Below are 17,335 nucleotides of genomic sequence, written 5' to 3'. Positions count from 1 at the left end.
ATATTTGTCCAAATGAGGTATGTCTGGAGCCTGATCTACAGATGATAGTGGATGGAGAAATTATTACAGGGGAAACTCTAGGACCCCAGGCTGAGGTCATGGCCCAGGACATGGGCCGAGGAAGCAGGGTGTTGCACAGATGACTACACATTCAAAGCTCCGGCTTGGGTACCACACCCATAGGCAGAAAACAAGGGCCAGGTTGACTTTCTTCTTCTAGATCATGATCATTGTCATCCCAACCTCTGGAAAGGGAAGGCAGCTTAGTCCAGGCATTTGGCCAGAAGCACTGGTTTCATTCTAAGCTGCTAAGGCCCTAAGCCTGGGTCTTTCTATGGCCTCATATTGCAGATTTCAGGCTCCTCTGGCAGTAGAGCCCTGGGGAGATGCTGATTTGTAAATGAAGACAATAGTAATTATAAGCCTTTTATAATTAATTTTCCTGGCTGATTGGAAACTTATGGTCATTTCTAGATGCACATACGAAACCCACCCCTGATGGAGACCACATCCTCTGGATTGCGGCTCTGCTTGTAATGTTGGTCATTTTGTGTGGGATGGTGTTCTTTCTAACACTAAGGAAAAGGAAGAAGAAGCAGCCTGGCCCCTCTCATGAATGTGGTGAGTCAGTGCTTGTCCTCTCTGCAGATTGCCATTTTGCAGCTACCTCCTGTCAGCTGCCTTCTGAAGCTCATTGGCTGAGCTCAGATTAGCAAAAAGTCAGGGAGTGGTTGGAGGAGGTTTTTCCTCAAGAGTTTGGAGCCCATATAGATGGACTCAACATTGCTCTGGATTTCTAGGAGAGGCAACATTTCTAAACTAAGTTCTATAAATGTACTTCAGGTTTCCAGACAAAGCTGATTATTCCTTGCTTTAACTACCCCACTTCATGAGGCTACTGTGAAAATTCAATGAAGTAAAATTGCGACAAGGCTTCTAAATGTTAATGACTGTGGACCTGGCAGTGTTCAAGCAGGGAAGCTTGGTGGTGGGAGAGGAGGATTAGATGACCATAAGATCCACTTTCTCATCTTTAAAAGAAAGTCTAGGTTTCTCAGGAAAAAAAAGTGGGTTGAATTGTTCCCTATTGACTTTTTAAAAATAATATTAACTTTCATTGATTACCAAGTATTACATACCCATTACCAAATATGATTAAAAAATTATCTATAGTTCTACTAGTAAGAGAGAAATGGTTATACAGACAATATTTTAGAGTATATCCTCCAGATTTTTCTAGAATCTATGTTATTTTCCATAAGGAATAATATCATACGGACTGTTTTTCACAGTTTAGATAATATCACATATACTGTTTTCTAATTTATTTGTACTAAACATAGCGAGAAAATTTTCAGGGTCATTAAGTATCATCCTATAGCATTATTTTAAGTGGCTGTGAGATACTCCATTTTGTGGATACATCTTAATTTATTTAACTAACTCCACATTGTAGGACAATTTGCTTGTTACCGTTGTTTTGCTGTTGTAAACAGCACTGCACTGAGCAGCCTCCTCATTGGCTTTTGTAAAAATGGCACTGTGCTTAATGAGGGACAAAGAGGTTCCTGACTTTGTAATAATCTTATGCCTCTTTGTGCTTTGGGCTTGTTTGGGCAAAGTTGCAAGGTAGGTTTGGACTTTATCTCAGTAATGCCTGTAGTAGAAGTCTGGTTGGTGCTAATAATCAAGGTAACCTTCTTACTCACTTTGGTAAAAAGCACCAGATGAGTAATACTTCTGATCAGCATCTTTTTTTTTAAATGTTAGTGGATTGCTTTTAGGATCCACTAGAAAATAGATGGATGACATTAGCAGTTACTCATTTCATCCTACTATATTTTAAAAACAGGTAACTGGGGAGTGATTATCCAATTTCAATAAATGAATACAAGCCTATGGTAGAGTCATATTCAAACTGCCAAAGTATGGAGTGTGCTGATATAATAATAGATTTCTATGATATAAAAGTGTAAAATTCAGAGCACAGGGCGAGATGTACAGATATATCATGTTTATCAAAGCTTTGACTTTTCAAGGTGAGAATTTTGAGTCTTTTAATCTCATTGCCATTTAGAATTAGCTAAAATTAAATTAAATGTGCAGAAGCAGCCTTCAGCTTGGAAATAAGCTGTTTTCTAAATTTGCTTTCATACTGGGATGATTAGCTTATAAATGAAACAAAGAATAAGAGATAGAGAAAAAGGGAGTAAGAATGTTTCTTCCCCCAAGAGGCAATCAGAAAAATTCGGGGGACTAGATAAAAGAGTTAAAGAGGATACGTGTATACACATGGAAGAAGCTGAAAGGGGGTTCAAGAAGCTGTGTGTATGCATATGAAATGGTCATATTGAGCTATGAGGGGTAAAAGAGAGAATATAGTAAGAGAGTATAGCACATACATGACCTCCTTCCCCCAAGAATGTGATAAAGAATATTGCTAGGAAAGGTTTGGTAGACAGTCACCTGTGCTAGTGAGTTTGGTCAAAGAGAAGAGTCTTGATATCACTGGAGGAGGAAGATACACCAAGTAACTATGTCATGTAGACATGTTTGTAAATTTGGGTTCTGCAATTCAGCAGTGTCTGTACTTGCTTTGTGGAGACCTCTGGCATTGTCTATGTGATAGACTGAATAGTGCCCTCCGGCAAGATGTCCATCTCCTATTTACGGAACCTATGATAAGTTATCTCGCATGGCAAAAGGGACTTTGCATATGTACTTAAGGTACTGTCTTTAAAATGATGAGATTATCCTGGATTACCCTGATGGGCCCAATCTAATCACATGAGTCAGAGAACATTTCCCAGGCTGGGTTAGAGAGATGAAATGGAAGGAGGAGAGATCCAAATCTTGAGACAGGGTTAACTCACCATCTCTAGCTTTGAAGATGGAGGAAGGGGCCATGAGACAAGGAATGTGAGGGGCCTCTAGAATCTGCAACTGGCCCTCAGCTGAGAGCCGGCTAGGAAATGGGGATCTCAGTCATACAACCACAAGGAACTAAATTCTGCTGACAAACAGACATGGAAGCAGTCATGACCCATCCACAGAGACACAAGCTTACTGACACCAATTGGAATGCCTCCAAACATGGATCTTCCTCCTAGTCCAATATTAATTAGTTTCTCAGCTTCAAACTAACTAACTTGGCATTGAAAGTCTTTTCCAGTGTGTGTTCGGTAATTATAGTTTTCCTCTACCCCAACCATCCACATTTACTCTGTTAAGGCTGTTAAATGAATAAAAGGGAAATGCCACAGTTATTCTAACTGGTTTCTAATCTCTCTTCTCTTTCTTGATTTGTCAAATAGGGCAGATTAGGCATGAGAAATTGTAAACTTGAATTAACAGTCTTTTCCCAATCAGAAGTTACCCTATCAGCTTACCCATCAGGGAGAGAGACTAAAATAGCTCCTCCTGAAGTTGTACTTCCTCATTTAGGTCTTCTGTGACTGAAATCTGTATATAATAGAGCCCTAGCAACTAACAGTTTTTACAGTTTGTCGCCCTCCACCAAACCTGAGTGAGTCTCGGGTCTTTCAGGAATGATTTCTTAAAGGGCAAGTATCTTTTCTGAAATAAATAATTTTAACCACAATTTAGACAGAAACCTTCCCAGGACGTAAAAACTGAAAGTTGATGATATCATCACACCTGGCCTTCAAAATGCTAAATTTATAATCAAATCCACAAGTTTAGAATCTGCCTTTTTATTGTCTGCTTTCATTTTAAAATAGAAACTTTTTTTTTTTTTTAATGGTGATGATTTTGTCATGGGGATGAAAGGACAACATAAATATTCTATGTTGGTCTACAGACATCTGAAATACTATATTCAGTTATAAATAAACATTTAAAAAAGACTTTGAAAAAATAGAACCTAATCAGATTTATAAAGTGTCTAGAAGCTTAGTCAAACTACAGTCAAATTACTTGATTAGTTCAAGTAACTGAGAATGCTTAGCCAGAAATGAAGTGCTGGGGAGGAGAAAAGTGTTCCCTTCAAATACCTGAAGAGCTGCCATACGGTACAAAGATCGCATTTAACTGTGGCTCCAAAGGGCATCTCAATGCATGAAGATTATATGAGAAGATGTAAGGAAATAAGACTGAGTTTTGCAACAGTTAAGGCCCTTTAAAAATTATACAGAAGACATAAATTTCTTCCTCCTATGACGGATTAACTGCTACAGGAATTTCCTTCCTACTATAAACAACTAGAAATCAGATAAAAATATGAAACAACTATTTTCAGACGTTGGACAATAAGCTATAGAGGACTAGTCCCTGAAAGAAGGGAAAAGATGAGGTAAGCCCTATGATTGCCTCCAACTTACTGCCTGGAGTCAGTTTCCAAGTTGCTCTAAAAGTAGGGGAGCCCTGATACTAAAACTGGAAAAAGACATTACAAGAAAAGGACACTACACATATATTTTGTGAAAATAGATGGCAAAATCCTTTAAAAAATTACCAACTACCATCTAGCAATCTATTAAAAGTATGATACATCACGATCAAGTGGGGTTTATTCCGGGAATATGAGATAGGTTCAATATACAAAAATCAAGCAATAAAATTCACAATATTGACCATCAAAAGAGAAAAAACATGTAATCATGTCAGTGGATACAAAAAGGCATTTGGCAAAATTGATACTCATTCATAATTTTAAAAAGAAAGAAAAACTCTCATAAAAATAGGAATATAGAGGAATTTCCTCAATCTGACAAAGGACATATACCAAAATCCTTCAGTAAGCATCATATTTAATGATAAAAGACAGACCACTTTCCCCATAAGATCAGGAAAGAGGCAAGGCTCTCTTTATACTCTCACTCTCACTATATTTCTTCATCATTGTACTGAAGGTCCTAGCCAGGTTTCCAGTCTAGGAAAAAAATAAAATAAAATGCCTACATATTGGAAGGCAAGAAGTAAAATGTCTTTTTTTCACAGATAACGTGACCGTGTTTGTAGAAAAGCCAAAGTCATCCATGAAAAGCTATTAGAACTAATTGCATGTAGCTAAGTCTCCAGATACAAGGTCAATACACAAAGTCAAAATCAGTTATTTTTCTGTATACTCACAACAAACAATTTGGACACTGAAAAAAAATTTGAATACCATTTATAGCAGCATCAAATAATATTAAAAGCTAGGGAGTAAGTTTTTAAAAACAAAGACCTATATACTAAAAACTAAAAGACATGTCTACTGACAGAAGTTAAAGTAGACCTAAATAAATGGAGAAATATGCTATGTTCATGGATCAGAAGAGTAGATAATAAGATATCACGTGGCGCCTGGGTGGCTCAGTCAGTTAAGCGTCTGCCTTCAGCTCAGGTCATGATCTCGGGGTCCTGGGATGGAGCTCCATGTCAGGCTCCCTGCTAAGTGAGGAGTTGCTTCTCCCTCTCCCTTTGCCCCTCCTCCCTGCTCCTGCTCGCTCTCTCTCTCTCAAATAAATAAATAAAATCTTTTAAAAAAAAAGAAGACATAAATTCAGCCCAAACTGATCTATGAATTCAATGACATAACAATAAGAATCCTGGCAGGCTTTTCAATGTACATTAAAAAGCTAATTCTAAAAGTTTTGTGGAAATGCAAAAGACATACAATTGCCAAACAATTCTGAAAACAAGATCAAACACAGATGACTTATACTACCTAATTTCAAGATTTACTCTATGGCTATAGTCATCAAGACAGTGTGATATTGGTGAAAGCACAGACATACCAATCAATGGAACAAGATGGATAATCAAAAAGTAAACTCACATGGTCAACTGATTTGGACAAAGGAGCCAAGGTCATTCCATGCAGAAAAGGGTAGTCTTTTCAACAATGGTTTTGGGACAATTAGATATCCACATAGAAAAATATAAACCTCAACACACAAAAAATAACTTGAAATGGATGATAGACCTAAAAATAAGAGCTAAAATTAAAAGACTTAAAAAAAGTTGGAGAAAATCTTTATGATCTTAGGCTAGGCCGATCTTAGGACACAGTAAGCACAAAGCATATCATAAAAAGTAAAAATTGATAAGGTGTGCTTCATCAAAATGAGAATCCTTTGCCCTTCGACTTTGTTTAAAAAAATAAAATTAAAGCCACAGGCTGGGGGGAAATGTTTGCAAAATACGTATCTCAAAAGGACACGTATCCATAACATACGACTATATGTTACTACCCAGTAAAGAAGATAATCCATTTAACAAAAGGCTGGGAGCAAAAGACTTGAACACATACTTCATAGAAGAAAGTACACAAATGGCCAATAAGCACAATCACACAGTCACAACATCATTAGTCATTAGGGAAATACAAGTTAAAGCTATAATAAGATACATCCCACCAACATGACTAAAACTAAAAGGATTAGTAAATATCAAGTACTGGAGAAGTTGTGAACAACTGACACTCTCATGCAGTGTCACACAACCCAGCAGTCTGAGATATTTGTCCATGAGAAATAAAAACATATGTCCTCACAAAGACACACACACAACTGTCCGTAGCAGCTTTCTCCATAGTACTGAAAGCCAGGCATCCTAAATTTTCATCAGCTGGTGAATGGATAAACAAATGGTAATATGTTCATACAACAGAATACTGCTGACCTATAGAAAGGAACAGACTGCTAGTAATAAGCAACAACATGGATTTATTTCAAAAGCAGTATACTACCTCGATACTGTTCTCCAGAGGGCTTGTGTTCCCACCGACAGCGTAGGAGGGCTCCCCTTTCTCTGCATCCTCAACATCTGTCATTTCCCGTGTTGTTAATTTTCACCATTCTGACAGGTGTGAGGTGGCATCTCATTGTGGTTTTGATTTGTATTTCCGTGATGTTGAGTGACGTTGAAAATTTCTTCACGTGTCTGTTGGCCATTTGCATATCTTTTTGGGGGAAATGTCTATACATGTCTTCTACCCATTTCATGACTGGATTGTTTGTTGTTTTGGGTGTTGAGTTTGATAAGTTCTTTATAGATCTTGGCTACTAGTCCTTTGGAGATACCAGCCTAGAAGAGGACAGTCAGTCAAAGTGATTTTCTTTGTAAATATCAAATCCAGAATTGCTTTAGGATATCAAATATTTTTTTTTTAATTTATGATAGTCACACAGAGAGAGAGAGAGAGAGAGAGAGAGAGAGGCAGAGACACAGGCAGAGGGAGAAGCAGGCTCCATGCACCGGGAGCCTGACGTGGGATTCGATCCCTGGTCTCCAGGATCGCGCCCTGGGCCAAAGGCAGGCGCCAAACCGCTGCGCCACCCAGGGATCCCCTAGGATATCAAATATTAAATATAAAATTAATAACTGTGTTTTCCTTTGAAGAATATAACAGGAAATGGTGCATTTTCCGAGCATTTCGTCTAAATTTGTAGTATAGTTGTATCATGTTTTGTGTTTCCAATAGGTTTTAAACTTATATAAATCAGATAATATTTAGAATTTTCTAAAACAGTTCATTAAAGTATCTCTATGGTGAAAAAAAAAAAAAAAACAAAACAGTATGCTAGGAGAAAGATACCAGGCCCAAAAAGACCACATGACCACACATTTATGATTATTTAGAATTACAAAATTTTTTAAAAAGCAAAATTATTGTGACATCAACCAGATCAGTAGTTATCAGGGGATGGGATAGGAGAAAGATACTGACTGAAAAGGGGAAAGGGGGCGCTTTTGAGTCTTATATAAATGTTCTATATCTTGGCTATGGTGGTAGTTACATGAGTGTATACATTTGCTAAGCTCACCAACATCTATACAGAAAATTATTGGATTTTATTGCACATTAAATTATGTTTCCATAAAGCTGACTTTTTAAACATACACACATGTGTCCATCCCTGAGCCAATGGCAGCAAGTGTTCAAAACCATCAAGGGTGTTTTTTTATTCCCTAAAGTCTTCCATGGACACCCAGGTTAACAACTCTGCTACAAGGCTCTGTGTGGGGCAAAAGCACTATCAGAACAGTCAGCCTAAAGGAATTTAAACCCTAAATTGCGCCAGTGGTAAGCCCATACCAGTGACCACTCAGGCTATGGAAGGTCTAACCAGTTAGAGATTTCCCGCTCGGGCCCATCTATGCCACACTGTATCATGTTGGTAGTGCCGCTAACTCACCCATTTAGACTTCACCATCGTCAAGATTTCCTTTTCTTTCTCCTTTTAAACCTTACTTTCAGAAAGAGATCGAAAACGTTTCCAATCACTAAATGATTGCTAAAACTAAGTGTGTTACCCCTCCCAGCAGTATTTTTAGTTCAGTAAAGAATAGAGCTATAAGTGAAAAACCTATTTCCAACATTAGAAATTAAGATGCAGTGAATAAAGGAAGGCATTTGCTTTTTGGATGCAAAAAACTCCTCAGTCCCCCTGAAACTGCATCAAGTAACCATCTATTCCACATATAAGGCCACAACGACTTCTTTCTGAGTCCTAGGGCTTTGGATTCTCTTCAAACTTTCCCTCTTTTACTATCTATAGGCAATACATTTTCTGACGTTGTTTTGCTCTCTTTCAGAAACCAACAAAGTGGAGAGAAAAGAAAGTGAGCAGACCAAGGAAAGGTGAGTCCTGACCTTACGACATTGCTGATAGAGGTCTCATCTCCAAAGGATCTATAACTTAACCATCAGTTAAGTCTGAGGCATGCTGAGACCTCAGCAGACATGAACTAATGGAGAGGGAAACGAAAGTGAGACCAGTTAGGATCTGGAAGGAAATGTTCTAGCTATAAATGGATGACAGGAGGTCCAATGCACAATGCTCAAGGGGTGTGGCAAGCTCAGTCAAGGTAAAGTAAAAAATTAATACCAAAGGGGTCTGTGTGCATGGGTTGTGTATTACTCACCATGGTAACCCAGCACCTATCATGGTGCCTGGACTAGTGGGAATCCTACAAGCATGGAATGAATAGGTAAGTGAGGAATGACAACGTGTTTCTTTAGCTTCAGTGTCTTTGCACCTGCTATGCCCCCTTCTTGGAATCGTCTTCTGCCACTTTTTTGCCTCATTCTTCAGATCTTGGTTCAAGCTGAACTTCTAAAAAAAGAAAACAAAAACCAAAAAACCACCTTTCTTAAACTACATTATGTTAGCCTGTTATAGTGTCATTTGGATCCCTATGGCTTTTTCTCCATAACACCAGGTAATACTTACATTTTTGTGTAATTACACTATTAAACTCTATGAACTATACCAAACTTTATAGAGGGTAGGGATCATATCAGTTAAGCTTAACATTGCTGCCGGCACCTACCACAGTGCAGGGCGCGTAGTACATGCTCAATAAATTTTTTCCTACTGTGAAGTTGTAGCAGCAGGTATTTTTTGATCCACAGAAAGTAGCCTTTTTATAACACTAATAATTTTCTGTTGTTATAATTTTCATGGCATCTACTGACAGGACTTATTCATAAAAATGTACACTGTAGTGGTCTGATAAATATATAACCTGTTAAAAAAGAGTTTCAAGGCAACCACCCGCTGGCTCAGCTGTTTAGGGCCGCCTTCGGCCCAGGGCATGATCCTGGAGACCCGGGATCGAGTCCCATATCGGGCTCCCTGCATGGAGCCTGCTTCTCCTTCCGCCTGTGTCTCTGCCTCTTTCTCTCTCTCTCTATGTCTCTCATGAATAAATAACATCTTTTTTTTTTTAAAAAAAAAAACAGTTTCATGGAAACATAAATGCTATTCATTGGGGACTTAGCTTCTCTTACATTTGCTTTCAGTTGAGCAGTATTATAAGTTGTTTGGTTTTTATTTATTTTTTCATGTATTTGCTTACTTTCTAGATTCTTTACCTAATCCACTCCAATTAAGCAACCCTAAATATGTCAAGGGGAAATGTGCATATCCTCTCCTTTATATTCTCTTTTGTCCACACACTACAGGCTAAAGAAGACAAAATGTGGTGAGGTGTTTTTCTTTTTTTTAAGATTTTATTTATTTATTCATGAGACACACACACACACACACAGAGGAACAGACACAGGCAGAGGGAGAAGCAGGCTCCATGCAGGGAGCTTGACATGGGACACAATCCCAGGTCTCCAGGATCCTACCCTGGGCTGAAGGTGGCGCTAAACCGCTGAGCCACCCGGGCTGCCCTTTTTTCTTTTTTCTTTTTTTAAGAGTTCAGGTTTTCAGTTGTTTTTACAGTTTATTCAAACTAAGAACAAAAACAGTTCATCCATTCTTTCACCCCTCCTACTCCTCCCCTCCTACTTCTGGCAACCACCAATCTCCTCTCTGTGTCTATGAGGTAGGGTTTTTTTTTTTATTACTTATTTTTAGATTCCACATACAGGAGAGATCATATGGCATTTGTCTCTCTCTGACTTATTTCCCTTATAATGCTTTCAAGGTCCACCCATGCTGTTACAAATGGTGAAATCTCACGTATTTTTATGGCTGAATCATATTCCATTATATGTATTTACCACAAATTTTTTATCCATTCATCTATCAATGGACACTTTGGTGGTTTCCATATCTTGGCTATTGTAATAAATAGGTGTGGAAAGAATGAATGTGTGCATGAAGGAATACATAAAGATTCCAGGTGATCAGTCCTTTCACAACGTGATAAAATCAGATTATCTGTACCTCCATCCTCCCTGAGGACCAGGGCTCTCAAGAATATCCAGGCTCTGGCCACAGAGTCATGGGGTCAGGCAATCCTAAATCTAAAGCCTGGTCACAAAGATACAGTCATAACCCCAGGGTCAACAGCCCCAGAGTTCCCAGCATTTACCTGAATACACAAGCTACTGTGAATGTAGGAATCCGGGATGTTGAGCCCGGGTGCTGAAACCTTGCCTGCCCTCTTAGACTCAGTTCAGATATGATCCAGAAGAGCCTGCAGAGAGAAGGCAGCAAGGAATCAACATATGGCAGGGGCAGGAAGAGACAACGATAAAGGGTAGTTAAGTGAAGGAAGCATGAACAGCACATCTCCACCTCTCTCTTCAACGGTTTCTCCTTGTTGCCTATTGCAATGGCCCCTATATTCTCCTCTACCTCTGAAATCTAGAAAAAGAAAGTGGCTCGACTGTAAAATCTCACCCAATTAAACTTCTTTTTATTTTTCCAGAGTACGGTACCATGAAACGGAAAGATCTGATGAAGCCCAGTGTTTTAACATTTCGAAGACAGCTTCAGGCGACAACAGTACTACACAGTTTTAATTAAAGAGTAAAGTCCATCCATTGTTTATATGCCTTCCCTTTCAAATTTTGGCTTACCTTTTTCTTGTCCATTAACATTATTATTGCCACTAATAATAACAGGCTCTCCAGGGCTCCCTCTAAATGAGAGAGCCCCCCTATAATGCCAGTTCTGCTCCCTACACCAGGAGCAGATTTTAACTGCTTCTTTTCATCTCAGAGCACACTTGTGGGCCATGCTCACCTGACTGGCTCCTGGCTCAGGAATAATGTTTAAGACTAACACCTCCTGTTTCAGATTCAGCCTTCTTTTCTTAATTTTATACATTGTGTTTTATGTAGAACTCCCAATTACTGGACTAATGGCTTTTATCTATGCTTAATTCTAAGATAGTGCCTCATTCCATCTTGTATATTTGTGACTACCTCTGCAGTCTGGGTGGGAGTTTTGTATGTTATGGCTTTATAGTGTTGCTTTAATATTTTGAGACATAAAGAGATGTGTACTATAATAATGTAATTACTATGCCCCGAGAAAAGTCTACCCACTGCTGAGGAGCTCTTGCTCCTCTGTGAGGGTCAGTAGGAAAATGGTGGCTTGGTGTGCTGACAACAATGAGCAGACCAACTCAAAATTTGGAAGATTAGGAACGACGGAGATAGAACCAGCTCTGAGTCCTGGAGCCACTTCTATCTGGGCTGCTGCTAATCTGAGGAGGATCCACCTGCCCAACAAGCTATGGATAAGCCTTAGCAGGGAGCTCTTTGTAGAGCAGGAAAGCACTATGCACTGTGAACCCTACTTCTCTTCTTGAAAAAAATGGCTGAGATGATGGCCCAGGGCAACTGTTCAAGAGCCAACTGAGAGATCACAATACTTAAAAGAGAAAAAAGAAAAAAAAAAAAAAAAGGAAAGCTCTTGACAGACCGAGATGTGCATGGATGTCCTATCTGTCCAGTCCTCCAGCAAGCCCTGGGACAAGAAACGGGTGAACCGTCTGTCCAAAAAGATGTAAGACAGACAGCATCTTCCCTGGTAGTTGGTGAGAAGTTTGGATAATACTTAAGTTATTGTGATGTTTCATCTGGCTGGAGGCAGAGTTGGGGCGGGGAGAGCTATCACCTTGATAATGGGATAAATGGAAGGAGGCTTAGGACTCTTTCAATTTAGGACTGAAAGAGAAAGAGCTAGAGTCGAATTAGGAAGACCCACATGCAAATCATCTAGTGGCCAATGTAGCTGGTGAGGGTGCTAGGAAGGGATTAGCTGGCTCAGAGCAGGGCTCACAGATTTGTGTCTGAGAACTATCTATATGGTCATTCTCAACCATAGGAAAACTGGGTGCACCAGAGGACCATGCTAGCCCAGGAGAAATGAGTTAAGTGACCCTGGCTCTAAGACATCATCACTAATGGATGGAGCAGCCTCAGTCCAAACCAAGAGAGAGAACTTTGGGAGGCCCGATCCACAGAAACATTTCTTCTTATTCTACACATAGAAACCTAGAAGATTGTAGACAGCTGTGCTAACCGTGCTTGCCTTGTAAGATTTCCATTTATGTGTTCTTCCCTGCCTCTGCCGTCATTGGGCTCTAAGCGTCTTGTTGGCTCCTAACATGGTTTATACAGTGAGCTCTTAATAAATTTTTCTTAAATTGATTTAAAGGTCTCCATTTTCTGCTTCTACTTCAACAGTACTGCTCAACCCATGTTACTTCCTCTGTCTTCCTGATATACTTCCTCCCTCTTCATGTCTCCATGGAAGCCTCATTCTCCAGTCACCCTTGCTAGAAGCCTCTGACTTACCCCAAACCCCTGCTCTTCTCTTTTCCCTTAACCATTATATAAGAGAGGAGGGTCTTATATGATTTTAAATGTTTATCTCAGTTACGAGACATAAAAAAGTCAAGCCAAGGAAGTTCTTTCTGAGGACAACTGGGAAATTTGGAGTTACAAAAAGAATATTTGCTTTTCAGTTTGTGACTTTTTAAATTATGTGCTCATGTACACATTAAACAAAAGCCCAATGTTAAATATTCCTTAAAATACCTTGATTACAAAATAAATGGATATAACTGTATTGTATATTTTTAACTTGCTGAGAAGTTCTTAAAAGTTCTTAAAAAGTTCTCATCACAAGAAAAGTTTGGACCTAGGTGTGGTGATGGATATTAGCAAAACTTACTGTGCTGATTGTTTCACAATATACACATGTATCAAATTATTATGTCCTTCACCTAAAATTAGTACAATGTTACATGCCAATTACACCTCAACTAAAAATAAATAAATGCATATATATGCACTAACACATATTGCTTTATGTAGTATATATATATATATATATATATATATATATATATATATATATATAGCATCTGAGGAGACCCACGGAAATTCTGAAAAAAGAAAACTCTAGGCTCTGTGAGGGCAACAGTGTGTCTAATTTCTTCACCAAGGAAGCCTGGACACCCAAGAGTACCTCAAAGCTATTTGTTCAAAGACTGAATGAAACTTTAACATGCCCTCTGGTGAAAATATTCTCCCTTTGTATATTAAATTCTCTAGATTTTCTATGTTCCAAATCTGGAGAAAGAAAAGCCAAGGGGCATTTGGGTGGCTCCGTGGGTTGAGCATCCAACTCTTGGTTTCCACTCAGGTCATGATCTCAGAGTCATGGGATCGAGCCCCATGTTGGGCTCCACACTCCTCGAGGAGTCTGCTTGAGATTCTCTCCCTCTCCCTCTGCCCTTCCCACTCGTGCTCTCTCTCTCTCTCTCTCAAATAAATAAATATTTTTAAAAATAAAAAAGAAAAGCCAAAAGGCTCTCAAAAGAGGTCATGAAGTATACTAACAATACTAGTTAACAATCCTGGTACTTACCTTGTACCAGGGACTCTTCTAAACTGTTAAACTCATTATTCCATTTATTCCCCACAATGACCCTGTGATGTAGGTATTGGGATATTATGACCATTTTGTTGATGAGGAAACCTAGACATGGACAGGTCAAAGCAATTAACCCAAGGTCACTAACTTAGTAAGTGACAGAGCTGGAGAAAATTTTGCAAAATTTTCTTTCTACCCCTTTGTTTTCCAGCCATAGAAGGGACAACATTTTAGCTGGTTGCAGGTTGAGTGCCTATATCACATCCTACACTCCCTCAGCCCTCTGAGGTGGTGCCTGCAGAGAATGCATCACTGAGTTTTCCAGAAGCCATTCCATCATCTCATAAGCCCAGAAGCTGTGGATGATAAGGCACATGATATGACCCGCGGAAATGAGTTTTTGGTCAGAGGGAAAGTGAACTACAACTACTGCCTCCAACTCCTCCCCCTCCACCCCTACCACTTATTCTTTTGCAATCAACCTTCCTTCCTCTGCCATTCTGAAGCCAGTTTCATCCACTCAGTGTTCTCAAATTTGGTAACCTGAGCTAGAAAGCAAAGACTCATCTCTGACTGCTGTCCTCCTACCTTCAGTACCCACTGTCATCCCACCTTCCTGCCACATTTAGTTATCACAAGACCAAGCAAAAATTCTTCTGACTTCAGCAACCACTCTTTCTCTTCTCATTCAGATCCTTATTTCCTCAATCCAAGAGTGTGACAATCACTACCCAACTGATCCCAGTCTACTGTCTCTTTTAAACTGTATTCTGTCCAAAACATCAAAAGGAACAAAGAGATAAATAGTGAAAAAAGGATTTCCTCACATTCCTTTTCCCTAGCCTCATGGAGGCAACTATGATCTTCAGATTCTTATGTATCTTTCCATAGACTTACTACGCCTGTGTGTGTGTACATATACATATGTAAAAATAATGTACATAAATATACACATAGACACAAATGTGTGTGTACATATTTTCCCCTTATTCAGGTAGATTTGGTTTTATTCTACACCTGAGCAACTAAACAGCCTAAACATAAGACTGCTAAGATGATTAGAAAGACATCAGCCTTCCATATAATCCTTCATATTAAAAACAAGTGAGATTCCATTGGCTTTCACCATGCCTGCCTGTTTACTCCATTAGAAAAAATATTTAGAGATATAGAATCCTGCACTATCCTTAAACACAGTTTATTTTTATTTTATTTTTTTTGAGATTTTATTTACTTATTCATGAGACACACACACACACAGAGAGAGAGAGAGAGAGAGAGAGAGGCAGAGACACAGACAGAGGGAGAAGCAGGCCCCATGCAGGGAGCCCGACATGCGACTCGATCCCAGGTCTCCAGGATCACATCCAAGGCCAAAGGCAGGAGCTAAACTGCTGAGCCACCCAGGGATCCCCAGTTGTTGTTTTTTTTTTTTTTAATAGAGGAGGTTTGCAAGCAGGGGATTGGGTGTGGAGGAAGGGGCAGAGGAAGAGAGAAAAATCTCAAGTAAGCTCCACACTAAGCACAGGAGCCCAAGTGGGGCTCAATTTCATGACCCTGAGATCGTGACCTGAGCTGAAACGAAGAGTCAGATGCTTAATCAACTGCAACAACAATCACCCTGAACTGGATCTCCCATTTCCTGTGTATCGTTTTTGTCTTTCTTGATTTACTCCCTCACTTTGGTGTTACATATATATCAGTAGCTTTCTGAGGAAGGATATATGGGAAATTAATGAGATCTTGTGTATCTGAAATGTCTTTATCCTACTCTCTCAATCATTTGGCTTGATATGGAATTTTGGATTAAAAATTATTTCCATTGTCTCTAATTTCAGTATGGTTCCTGAGAAAGCTATAGAAATTCTGACTCCAAATCTTTTTATGTGGAAGCATTTAAGATCTTCTATGTCCAGTGTTCTTAAATTTTGTAATGAAACACAGGTTCATGTACTGTGATTTACACTAAGATGGCCTTTTGTGTCTGAAAAATGCATGTCCTTCACTCTAGGGAAATTTTCCTGAACTATTTCATTGATTATTTTTTCCCCTCAATTTCACTCATCTCTCATTCTAGGATATGGATTCCTGTGTTGGATCTCATAGACTGACCTTCTCATTTTCTTATCTTTCTCTCCTCTTTTTGCCTTTTTTCTATATCTTAAAGATTTCCTGAAGTTTATCTTCCAGACTTTCTGTTGTATTCTGCTATCATATTTTAATTTTCAAGTGCTCTTTTTTGTTCTCTGAATGTTTCTTTCTGCAAGGAGTCTGTTCTTCATTGTTGCAATATCATCTCTTGACTCTCTGAAGATGTTGATAGATGTTTAAGTCTTATTTTTCCTCCCTTATCTCTATGTCTTTCAAGATGTTTCTTTCTGTTTGTTTCCTTTGGTCTATATTATCCGTGTTGGAGGATTCCTCAGATGTCTGATGAAACTTGATTGTCTGTTCATGATTAAGAGTAAGAAATTAAAAATTAGTTTTGAGGACCCAAGTCTTTGGATGAGCTTGTTAATCTTAGCATTACAGTAAAGGGATCTAGGTGGGCTTTTGGTAGCAAACCGTATTTAGATCTTTCTTCTGCTGATAGTTTTCTAGTATCTTGCTTGGAAGGGGAAAATCTGGCAATCAGCACTTTAGGAGCCAAGTAAGAGAAAAGAGATCTATGTGTATGTGTGTGTGTGTGTGTGTGTGTGTGCATGTGTGTGTACGTATGTGCGTGTACAGGTGATAGTGGTGGGGTCTCTGCAGGCTTTATTCAGTATGAATAAATGTACTTAATCTATATGTTTTCAATATGGCAACTGCATCTTCGAATGTGTGAGAGGTTTCCCAACTGAAACATTTTCTGCTTTACCCTCTCCAGAGAACAGACCCTAGACTTTTGCCAGGGTGGGAGAGGGAAGTTGCCCAGTAGTGTGGAGTGGGAAAGAAGAGCTCGGCTCTAACTTACTATCAAACAACTTTACCCAGTCTTCCTTATTTGGGTCCTTATTTTTTCCTCCAACCTTCACCCTCAATTGGTTCTCAGGCCTGCCAGTTCCTGAGGCTTTTGATGATTCTGGAGTATAAACTGGATTGTTTTTTGGGTTTCTGCACAAACAGGTAAGACGTGGCTATCCTGCCTTGAGTTACCACATATCCATCTACTTTTCAGATCCCATACTGCCATCTCCTTTCTTATTCTTGTGCTGTTACATTTTTCCATTTAAATTAAAAAATAATTTTTCTTTAGTTTTAGTGGAATCTCA

At 39.0% G+C, this 17,335-nt stretch overlaps 1 protein-coding gene across 5 annotated transcripts in view; it reads left to right on the top strand.

Moving 5' to 3' along the window:
• The window catches only part of CD86 (CD86 molecule), a 62,662-nt gene extending 49,812 nt beyond the window's left edge, over positions 1-12,850 (top strand). For 3 of the 5 annotated variants that reach the window (XM_041722336.1, XM_041722344.1, XM_041722323.1), the window contains 3 exons: positions 475-621; positions 8,545-8,590; positions 11,119-12,850. In XM_041722336.1, the coding sequence (XP_041578270.1) occupies positions 475-621; positions 8,545-8,590; positions 11,119-11,212 (287 nt within the window). In that variant the 3' untranslated portion in view covers positions 11,213-12,850. The remainder of the gene's footprint in view (positions 1-474; positions 622-8,544; positions 8,591-11,118) is intronic. The other 2 variants (XM_041722328.1, XM_041722346.1) reach the window with 2 other exon arrangements.
• Positions 12,851-17,335: the final 4,485 nt, after the last annotated feature.

This window comes from Vulpes lagopus, chromosome 1 (assembly GCF_018345385.1).
Source record: "Vulpes lagopus strain Blue_001 chromosome 1, ASM1834538v1, whole genome shotgun sequence".
Taxonomy (NCBI): domain Eukaryota; kingdom Metazoa; phylum Chordata; class Mammalia; order Carnivora; family Canidae; genus Vulpes; species Vulpes lagopus.
Note: the sequence above shows the minus strand (reverse complement) of the source record. Positions and strands in the feature narration are given on the sequence as shown.